This window comes from Varroa destructor, unplaced genomic scaffold (assembly GCF_002443255.2).
Source record: "Varroa destructor unplaced genomic scaffold, Vdes_3.0 BEIS01000003.1, whole genome shotgun sequence".
NCBI lineage: Eukaryota > Metazoa > Arthropoda > Arachnida > Mesostigmata > Varroidae > Varroa > Varroa destructor.
The window spans coordinates 20,685,218-20,696,062 of NW_019211456.1; the positions used below are offsets into that span (position 1 = coordinate 20,685,218).

The window sequence follows — 10,845 nt, forward strand, 5'->3', positions numbered from 1 at the left end:
AGGTGCCAAGCCCCCCGCCCTCCTTTTGACGTTTATCTCAGTAGAGTTTGCGTGAATACATTTATAAAAATCTAAACTAGAAGAAAAGACGATATTAGTAGAAAAACTGCGCCAGGCGATCTTTTATTATGTCTTTCGGTGCTGTCAAAAATGTGTATAATAAAAAAAGAAAAATGCCCGTTTCTTATTTTGTAAGAATGTTTTAGGAACATTGTACTCTCAAGCTTGGCGACACTGGATTGCAAGTAAGATAAGCACTCTTTGCTTATTTCTGCTTCATTTATCAAGTATTTGTCAACGCAGATGCCTACGAGTTTGAGCGCTTCCTGGAAGACAAAACGGAGTTTAGAACTTCTGTGAAACCTTTTGAAATAATTAATTACGCACCATAGCTAGAGCGCTATTATTTTGATCTAGAGCACAAGTTTGAATAAAGCCGAGCTTTACTTTATCTTTTGTAAAAGGTATTAGATCTGCCTTTAGATATAAACTCTACCCAACAGGTTACCAATGAATAGCCTGCGGTATTTTTTGACGATACAGAAAGTGGTAAATCGTCAGTATTGTGCTTTTATTACTGCAAGATCAATCGTTATCTGCATGTGTTTTTACATTTGGAAACTGATAACCTACCCACACTAGCATTTCAACCATAAGCTTACTTTTTACAAAGAAGTAACGCTTCTGTGACAGCCAGCATAACGAAGCAAGGATACATGGCAAGATACATCATAAGAGCCGGAACTAGAACAGTTCCAGTGGAAAGGAAAGCGATGGGTCAGTCATTCAATTAAAAGCTTTAAACTAGTAAATGAGAATTATTATTAATTGGTTCCAAAGTAGCACGGGACATACTTATATAGAGATATTATGAATGAAAGTCATGCGTTGACGCTCCGTGAAAGATAATATATTCTACAAGAACGGCTAATTAAGAGTAAGTTACATATAGTTGTACCAACAACGTAGCCAAACAATAAATATTTGCATGTTTTGAACCTAAGGACTAGCTGCCTTAATCAGCATACAACTAATATTTTATGTTCCATAGAATCAGCTCTGAAGTAAGCGCTCTAATACATTTGAGTTTTTCTTTTTGATTCAATTTTTCGGTTCTACTTTTTTCGGCGGACTCATATGTAGTCATCAAACTTCGTATAGTTTAGTATATTGCATCTGCATAAAAAATATGTTGAACGTTTTGAAACATATATTGTAGCCTTGTGTAGACTTACAGCTGAACCTACATCCTACAGAGCTAGTTTTTTCTTCTGTGTCGTCATGAAACTGTACATCCTTCTAGGTAAATGTGACAGGTTGCGACAGTGTAGTAGAAACGATACACTCGTTTTGTCGTACATGTCGTAAAAAATATACAGGCCGTTTTTAGAAAATAACCAATGTTTGGCCGTTATGTTTTGCAATGTTCTACTGGATATTTGCTGTTTTACGAAAAAGATTTCTAAAAATCTTCCTGACGACGTGCTGTTCTCATGTGTATTCGTTAACTGACGTGGGACTTTTCAACTTGCTAGTATTGCAGCTGATCATTAAGGTTTGTCGGTTACCTGAAAGTTTTTGATATATGTACTTGCACTCACAAGCTTGTTTTACAATTGACTGGTGATTTTACTAACACCCATTACCGCAAAAGCCAAAGACCCATCGATTTTATCTTATACACATTTCATTGCCGCCATAGAGAAGCAGACACTGAAAGGAAGCTACCAAATTGAAATTGAAGTCAAAATGCAGACCTATGCTATCGGTCCCAGAGAGTAGTCTCTAGCGTTTAAGCAAAAATAGCCTTTTCTACACATCAGACCCTATGTAACAATTATTTCTCATGGTTAGGATATTCATTTTCGCTGCACACTTGTTAAAATCATCAAGGTCGTGACAACTTCGCGTAGTACTAACGCTATGCCTCGCAAATGAGCTATTCAGACATAATCTATATTAAATCTATCTAAAACCTGATTCATTGAGATAGGCAGAGGTGCGTCTGACTATTCGAATAAGCAACACAGATCAATCCGCCTGAATACAATTCCAAGCATATACCGTCTTGCAAAGAGGGACTATACTAGAGAGCCTTCAGGCGAGTAGGATATCTAGAGCTACATGTAAACCAGTTAGGTATTTGCTAAATAAACCGATTCACACATTGAGATCATGCTCAGCCGCGTATAGCATAGCTAAGACGCCATCCAACTGTACCAAGTTTCATATTGTAATGAGCAAACTATAATTAAATATCTTTTAACTAATCACCTGTAAACGAAATACAAATTTAATTTAAGAAAGCAATAAACATTTATTCGTTTAATAAACTTCATGCATTCTAATAACTATGTACACATCTCTGTGTAAACCTATATAGGTGCTCAATTAAAATATAGTTACAATATCAACGCTAAGTTACACATTCCTGCTACTTTTCCTGTATTTTCGTTAAGTTAAAGCTGCCGTGGCGGCCGATTCCCGACACAAAACGTTTGGCACCTAGAAATATGCAGAACAGCAGCTGCTTTAGCACCTTGCTCTCAGAACGATGAAACACATTCATAACTTCTGATTGAAAGAGAGCTTTGAGAGAAAAATAATTATTATTTTATTTATAACACAAATTCTATATGACTTTTCAGTAGGCGATTATGGTGCTTCCATTGACAACTACTACACTGAGATGTTCTCCTATAGGATTTCTTTTATCGACAATATTAATTAACAAAATGGCTACAAAGGTTGCGATACACTTACTATTTTTTTATAACATGGTCGTTTATTAGCTTATTTCAAGTATTTAACTTTCTGGGTATGGTCAACTTGCATTCAATTATCAAAAATTAGTGAGAAATGAATTTTGGGCCCCTTTTTATGCATCAAGTAAAACATACCCTCAACACCTTCCTGGGATATAATATCAACAGCATTAGCCCGCTCATATTCCATCGCTTCGAGCTGGCTGGCAGCTTCGAACGTAGCATAATAAGCACTGCGCCGATCAGTCCTTAGACATTCTTGCGGGAACTTTTTAATTTGGGTTGCCAGTTGTAAAGCCTGACCGACCCCCGTACCGCATCCAACCAAGCGATTGGCCAAACCAATCTGATAGGCTTCTTTTCCGTCCACGGCTCGTCCTGAAAACCAATGAAAGCTTGTATAAAGTATTAATAAAGGTTAAGTTAAACATGTCAGTGGTTAAAATTAACTCAATTGATTCACAGAAATTTTAACAGGGCACAATAGTAATCGCGCTTGAAAGAAATATTTACAGAATGGTGGGTTAAATGGGGTCAAGCAAAACATAGAGGCTATTATAGATAAATCGCTCTGTATAAATAGAACTATTAGGGATCAAAATATATCCGTTTGCTAGATCTTGATATTCCATCAAATCTGTTACTGCACAGACTTTTTATAAGTCGTTTTACATTAGGTTAATTAAATAAACGCTTGCGCTTTAATAAATAAAGCGCTTCTTACCGTTAGATAATAGCTTACGAATATCCCTAATAAACCATAGTTCGTTTAGTCACCGAGCAGGATACGGTATTTCCCGTATGTTTTTTATACGCTTTATGGGTGACCTTTATCGTGATGATGAATCTTACGAGAACGCGGTGGCGCTTGCTAATGGTGATATATATAATGGAGTAAGATGGTTAAATGTGGCAACGGTCATACCTGTTAGGATTAGATCCATAGTCCTAGAAAGCCCGATTAGCTGCGGCAGACGAACAGTACCACCGTTGAGAAGCGGCATACCAAATCTACCTCAATGACGGCAAACAGAGTAATGAATGTATGTTAAGTAAAATTATACTTTTCTTCTTTTAAATATTACAGCATAAACGGGAGCTCTGGGGGCATATGCGGGGATTTGTTCCTCTAAAATACTACCTCGTGGGGAACAAATAGAACTAAGAGAAAAGAGAGACCGCCAAATCTGCCAAATTTTATACAGGCCTGCGAAACTGCGATAAGTATTGTGACAATAGTTTTCAAAATTATGTGTTAATCTACCGTCTCTTCGTGAAAATATATTTCCTACCATTTTCAAAGCAAAAATGTTGTTGTATATAGAACGTGTTATACAAATGTACTGAAAAGAAGTGCCGATCTTTATCACGCTAGGAATTAGTGACAATGCCAGGCACCTTCTGCAGAATACGCCCATGACGGCTGTCTCTTCGACAACCCTTAGGTCACACCATAGAGCAAGTTCAAAACCGCCAGCCACTGCATACCCCTGTATGGCTGCCACAATTGGCTTGTTTGTCAACATTCCACACGGGCCCTAAAACATAGAAATAATTACATGACATTGGACCAAAAAGTCATTCCATAACTTTTTTAAATACACTGAAACGACTATTTAAAAAGCATTTAGTATTATTGCATTTTTAGTCAACGTATATTTGCAGCGAACGAAATCTGGTAATAGCATGTTAAAACATAACATTTCAGTCTCTGCAGGACAAAACCCCCAGATCAGTGTCGACGAGTCGTGCAATAAAAAACGATATCCTATGTATTATTTTATCTTCTTATTAGTTAAAATACTCTATATTTTAACAAATTCTGCTTCTGCATTTTGTGGGAATTAGACATCTAGCAAACTACGCTTCAAGGTTAAGATAATAAGTTGTCTTCTCTGTGTATTTATTTAAGCCTAACTTGAGATAGTTACTTTATATTTACCATAGGTGATCTACGCTTAAACCTGTCGAGAAGTGTTTTGTCTGTCCTCGATATTTCTTCAAGGTCGTATCCAGCACAAAATGTCCCACCGTTGCCGAAAAGTACAGCCACATTGACTGAAGAATCTGCGTCGAATCTTTCGAATTGACTTTAATAAATCAAAGCGTATCAATATGTATACTTGTCTACTTACTATTTATAAAGGTGGCATATTGTTATTGAGAATTTCTAACTACCACAGGTGAGATTATATATATATATATATATGATTTATCTGCAATAAAAGATTCTAAAAATATAAACCATCACCGGCAATGTGAAAAATTTATCCAAAATATCAAGAGTCAAGTAAAACCTGAAGAGCTCGTCTGCAGTGTCGGCGTTGACACTATTCTTCTTTTCGGGTCGATTAATTCCAATCATACGAATTCCCCCAACATCTTCGCACGTAACAAGGGTAGGCCTTCCTGCAACATAATTTAGCTGGGTCCGTTAAATTAATTAAATCCAAAATTTGATGGTATTTGATAAAGATTCTGTTATGAATTGCGTACATGTGTGTCTCTTCTCAGATTCTGAGAAAGTTTACCCTAAATGCAAGTGAAAAATATAAAACGTTGATAATAACCAGGAAGTTACTACATAAGAATAATACAGATGTATAATTATTATTGTTATTTACTATATTTAGCGCCCTTAGTGAAGGGCGGTAGCTCAGTCGGCCTAGGAATAGCACGCAGACGCTGAGCCATGGAAGTACTCTGAATCGAACCCGTTTTACACACCATATAAATAAAAATCAATGATTATATCATAAGGCTTAATATTGTTGAAAATACCGATGATAGTAAAAGTAAGAGGTGTATTATGCTCTAATATAATAAGAAACACTACAGAAAAAGAAAGATATAGTATACAAATTATAGGAATGAAACAAGATAACGTATCATAAACCAGATGATAGAATTTTACAGCACTAGGTTGTATCTATTATTCCGAATGTCATCGGCATTTATTATTATTATTATTAGATTATTATTTATTATATATTTATAAATTATTTAGATTGTAGGTCCACGAATATTCGGTAGTTCATCTGCGACAAAGATGTTCTTCACTTATATTTACAATATTACAAATCGGTCTAGTAATGTTTTTTGGACAAAAATCGCCTAATGTAGATTTCAAGTACACATTGGTACACAAGTCCACACTTGAAGCCTTTCAACCAAAAGTGAATTTTCGCTTCGTGTCTTATAAATCCGGTCGTGTCACTTGATTGAGCACATAATACATAACTACACTATTGGATAATCTATAAATTTTGACGCAGCTTTTGCTATGGATGTATCCACCTAGCAACAGCACAATATTGAAGCGAGTATGAATAGAGAAAGCTCTAGTTCATTATTGAACGATTTAATAGCTCGTGTGTTTCATTACCGCCGAATTCATTACGATAGTGGTAAATATTTTCAACACTTTCTATACAATCACTTTATTCTATCACAGTTCTCTTTCTGGTAAACAAGTTAAGATTGAACAGCTGGAAATAGCTGATTGAATTTTATGTTACGGCCGATTTCCTAAATTGCCTTTACAAGCAGCTCAACCATATATCAGCATCGCACCATAGGAAGTAAATAAGATAACTTTTTTAAGAGGTTGTTTATCGGCCCTCCTTGATAAACAACAAAAAAAAAACTCAATAAACCAACTAATGTTACATCACAATAATTACGGGGTGTACGCAAAGTTATGCAACTGTAAGGGAGAGCAGCCAAATCTTACGGTTTGGGCAATAATATATATAAAAGTCCGACAGGATATTAATAGAAGAATTGATTTGTATGTGCCCTCCTAGATTGGAACCCAAACAAAATAAATAATAAAAGATACTTGTTCTACTTTTTTACACAGGTGTTAAGACAAATAAGGCTAATAATAAGTTCTAATCGTAGTATAATCCATAATGCATTTTTAGTATTATCACAATACCAGTCTCGAGGAATGTCACTGCAGCTATTGTTAGTTGGTCTGAAATCTACAAACTTGTGCTTGTCGTAAAGTTTCGTTGAAATGCCAAAGTTAAACATTTTTGGAATGACATCACGAATTTGATCCCACTTGTTTTTTGATCCAGTTCTTTACCACTGCGCCATCAGAACGATCTGAGCGCGAACGGTTAGATGTTTACCAATGAGCGTGAGGTAGGTGTTTACCAACAGCTGGCAGATGAAATTAGTCTTTTGACGGGAGACGCGCACTTTTCGAGCACCATAGAGACGCAAGCATCGATGCGGCCTTCGAGACTGGACTTACTTACACATCTTATTTCGTGCTAGAAATCAGCAATATGAGACATGCTCAGGCGGGATAGCAAAGGAAAGCCTCAAAACATTTAGCTCAGGGTGGATTACAATGTTCGTTTTTGAGCCAATGGGCTAACAGGCGCCATTAATTGACTTGTACCATGTGCGAAGTTCTCAAAAGCTCTCCAATGCTTGTAATGTAAATGTATTTTAACTATTGTAGGCATCATAGAGATATATTTTTTAGATTCGTGGTGTCGCAGCATCCGAAAGCAGTCTTACACTTAGGTTGTTGAACATTTGATAGATTCTTTATACAGAACAATTTTTCGTTTGCTCAGAGACACATAACGTTTTTGTCGAACCGTCGTGCTAAGACGAGACAAAAACAACAATCTGCAACGACCAAATTTTTATGTAACGAGGTCATTTCTAAGACAACGAGAGCTACATAAAACTGACGGTACATGCTCCGAAAAGTTATTTTTGCGCAGGCCGAATATAAGGATTTTTCGATTGGTCAGTGAGGTTAAATAAGCAAAGCAATTAGTGAAATTTAACGCTGCTATTAAATACGATGATTTTGGCTGGACGCATTTATTTTCGCTTCTCAAAATCATCACAATGATTGGTTAATCTTTCTAGCTAATATCACTTTTTGGCATTTATATCCTGGCATAGTAATATCAGCAGTGTGTCCAAGGTTTTAAGAAATTCAAAAATTGTATACGCTCGTCTTTAAGATATCGGCTACATTCCCAACCGATGTCAGAAATAGAAAAAATTCTTTGAAGATACTAAATTCTTGCTCTTTCCTCTTTGATCTAAATCTTCTGCATAGTCGAATGCGAGCTTTCTCTACATTTTCCGCACGCTGGGTACCTAATAACAACTTCCTAAGTTTCCTGCTGTTTCCAAAAAAAGGCAAACGTTTGTGTTATTTATTTTACCACAAACAGGTCGAATGCTTTTAATAACACTGCAGCTCGGACGCATTTCAAACGCAAACGTCTTAGTTACTTCGATAACAATTTTTGTCAATAGAGTAAATCAACTCTTGCGTTATGTGAAAAACTAAACGGATTTTGTTATGAACTGGACTTGGATTGAAGTTGTGCTGCCTAGCACGTAAGTGACACACTTAGGTTTAAGCGGATTCACAAATTTCAAAATTAGATTTCTTTGTAATGAGCGCCTGAAAGCTTTAGATTTACTTAATACATAAAGAGGCTCGATTAAGTTGAAATGATGAAAGTTATACCTCTTCTACTGTATTCCAGTCGCAATCAACCACCATTATATAATAATAATTATAATAACAATAATAATAATTAAGGCATGAAGCTTAGTACTAACGACATTTTATTTAAAACCCAAGATTTGCTACGACAGACTCTTATAAGCTTATGCCGAGTATTTGGCATACGTTATTTCTGAAAGCACCCTTGGAAACTGTTTCCGCGCTCTAAAATTATGTTTATGAACGTTAACTCGAAAAGTTTTCCGGTCGCGGCCCAAAGTCTAGAACGAAATTTTCACTTCTATGGTTTGCATGATTTAATTAATAATGCCCTACATCGATCTAAGGCATGCCTTTAAATATATGAAGATATTTTTTCAAAGAGCTTGTAAACAACTGCCTTCAATATGCCTAATCAGACATGGCAATGCACACGGAATAATATATATATATATATATATATATATTAGACTTGGGTCGTGCAGTAGTTAGATTATTAGTTAGTTATTATAATTAGTATATTATAGAACAGCGTTTCAGTGTTCGGACGAATTGGTCTTATGTGAAGCTTCAAGTATGGCCACAGAGTTCATTAGGATAGTTATTTTATCCAAGAAGCCGGCTTAGTCTGTATTCAGATGGATCACCTCTTTCCTGAATGGTCGAACAATCCTATGTGCATTTCAATCAATCACAATATCTATGGAGTATAAACCTACTCAAGTTAGACTAAGACCTCGATAGCCAATCTGTGGGACATAATATTTATAAGTCACAATATCAACACTTATGAAGCGTGCACGGCAAAGATGAATTCTTTGAGCATGACAAGCAGGTACTGTTATATGGAATCAAATAAGGAGCAGTAAGGGGCTATCTTTGCGTGAGCGCCAGAAGTTTCCCTCGGACCGAAAAGCGCCCACCTGCATTTCTACTCAAGCTTCTATTATACGTTGGTTAAATCCTCTTCTAAAGTTGTTCCTTGTCCATGGTGGTGAAGAAAAATCTACGATAAAGCGATTGATGCTTCTTTGACTTTGTGATGAAAAATTTTAGTGAAAATGATGTCCCATTGCGAAAGGCTGCGTGTGAATACTAGTAAGCATGCCAAGAATCTTTAGAGGACTGCCAAATCTGACTGAATAGCTGCTATGTTAATTGCTGGAGAGATTCTGGTGCAGCTTCTGAAATTTACGAGAAGCTTGTCTTTTTTTTATTGCTGAAATAAACAATATCCTGCCCATCATTGCAAAGTATATTGAGCAAGCAAACAGGCTTAACGACCGTTGTTGTTCCTCATTTACTAAGAGCAGTCTGTATATATTCTCTGTTGAATGAGAATATGATTGTATTTACTGGACTTGTTCGATGCTCGATGATGATTATCCGCATTTGTTCGAAGCGATTTGAGGTTTGATGGCGGTAAAGCACATGATTTCAATTGTAAATCGAAAGTAAAGTCATCGTCTGTTTCAAAACAATCAGCAGTCTATTGTTTAAATGTATTCCCGGTAAGGTAAGATGGTAGATTGTAAATTGTTTTGAATTAACTGTACTTTGAAATACATGTCTGGCACTAAGCAGGTAAGTATTGATTTATGAGTGCTGTGACGTACCTCCCTATGATAATCAAGTAATCGTTTGCCTTCTAAAGCCTTCTGTAGTAGCAGAGTTCCTTCTGTTCATAGAACGAACTTGCACGATTAGTAAGTAGCATAACTAATGAATAAAAATTCTGGTGAAACAAAGGTTGGCTCATCGGGATCTATCGTAAACTTCTGGCAGCCGCTCGAAGACCTACTTCTGTCACAACCATCAATAGTCGCCAAAAACATTGGCGCTTTTTAGTAGACCTTCAATTCGACTTTGAAGTCAATTGTAGAACTGACTCCTACGAAAAAAGCCGATTACTCTCAACAACAATTCTCAGAGTTGATATAAAAGAAATATGTTTTATTGAGATGCGCCAACTGCAAATCGTTTAGCACGTGTTTCAAAGCGAAGCATTGTTTTTTGAACTTCATGTAATCGATTCAGACCTTTCCTTTGCACAAATACACGTACGAGTGATTCATAAACAAAAAAAAAAAACATAATAAGCCCAAATGGATTCGACAGGTCATTCAATAGCAATAAATTATACCATTATCAATATTTTTCCTGTGTAGTAGGTATATCAACGTGAGTGTCCTCTTATTATTCTAGTCACGCGAATGTTTTCTATTTCGATTATATCTCATTGACATTATTAGTTGGAAAAATAACAAATAGTAATGGCTAACTACCGATGTCTTCCGAATACGGTGAAGGGACCCGCTAAGCCCACGCAGGATCGGAATACATACATTTACACTGCAAGAAAAAACAAGCGATCAATATGTTAAGACGCAGAGTTTCAGATTGTGGTAGTCTTTTATTGTTATTTCGCTTATTAGTCAATATCTTCGCCATTCATTCGTGTTCATAGAAATAAGGGTGGATTAGCGTTTTTTAGTGGTTAATAATTAAGTCAATTAAAACTTATGATCATTTAATGGCAATATGCAGTTAAGAAATTCTAACAGAAAACAGATATATATATATATA

The 10,845-nt window shown here is 36.1% G+C and overlaps 2 protein-coding genes across 8 annotated transcripts in view; both read right to left on the reverse strand.

The window, feature by feature from the left end:
* Window positions 1-2,292: 2,292 nt before the first annotated feature.
* Window positions 2,293-6,919, reverse strand: LOC111247927 (uncharacterized). Of its 5 annotated transcripts, none has more exons than XR_015323914.1 (7): window positions 5,390-5,652; window positions 5,063-5,174; window positions 4,708-4,855; window positions 4,164-4,303; window positions 3,691-3,776; window positions 2,901-3,160; window positions 2,293-2,505 (listed from the first exon to the last, which is right to left on the reverse strand). XR_015323914.1 is itself a non-coding variant. In XM_086983890.1 (7 exons), the coding sequence occupies exons 1-7, from the start codon at window positions 6,801-6,803 to the stop codon at window positions 2,435-2,437; spliced, it is 840 nt and encodes a 279-aa protein (XP_086840016.1). In that variant the 5' UTR covers window positions 6,804-6,919; the 3' UTR covers window positions 2,293-2,434. The 5 variants fall into 5 exon arrangements, 4 of the variants coding, with proteins under 4 accessions (XP_086840016.1, XP_022655212.1, XP_022655213.1 ...); XM_086983890.1 differs by lacking the exon at window positions 5,390-5,652 and adding an exon at window positions 6,760-6,919 and having other exon boundaries at window positions 2,901-3,143; window positions 5,063-5,170; XM_022799477.2 differs by lacking the exon at window positions 5,390-5,652 and adding an exon at window positions 6,760-6,918 and having other exon boundaries at window positions 2,901-3,143.
* A 3,272-nt stretch (window positions 6,920-10,191) lies between these two features.
* LOC111248162 (uncharacterized) overlaps window positions 10,192-10,845 on the reverse strand; it is an 8,233-nt gene continuing 7,579 nt past the window's right edge. Inside the window, exons 6-7 of one of the 3 annotated variants that reach the window (XR_002672425.2) lie at window positions 10,545-10,611; window positions 10,192-10,298 (exon numbers count right to left, since the gene is read on the reverse strand). Coding sequence is in view for 1 of the 3 variants with exons in the window: in XM_022800012.2 (XP_022655747.1) it covers window positions 10,607-10,611 (5 nt within the window). In the remaining 2 variants the exon portion in view is untranslated. Of the gene's footprint in view, window positions 10,612-10,845 lie in introns of all 3 variants that reach the window. The other 2 variants (XR_015323915.1, XM_022800012.2) reach the window with 2 other exon arrangements.

What these genes read in the sequence shown, in the direction of transcription:
- LOC111247927 (XM_086983889.1), bottom strand. Translation starts at nt 5,495, where the DNA reads ATGGTGTGTAAAACGGGTTCGATTCAGAGTACTTCCATGGCTCAGCGT. An exon ending in ACTGCAGACGAGCTCTTCAG is followed by an intron (nt 4,856 to 5,062) that starts GTTTTACTTGAC and finishes GATTTATTAAAG; the next exon opens with TCAATTCGAAAGATTCGACG. An exon ending in ATGGGCGTATTCTGCAGAAG is followed by an intron (nt 3,777 to 4,163) that starts GTGCCTGGCATT and finishes TCATTGAGGTAG; the next exon opens with ATTTGGTATGCCGCTTCTCA.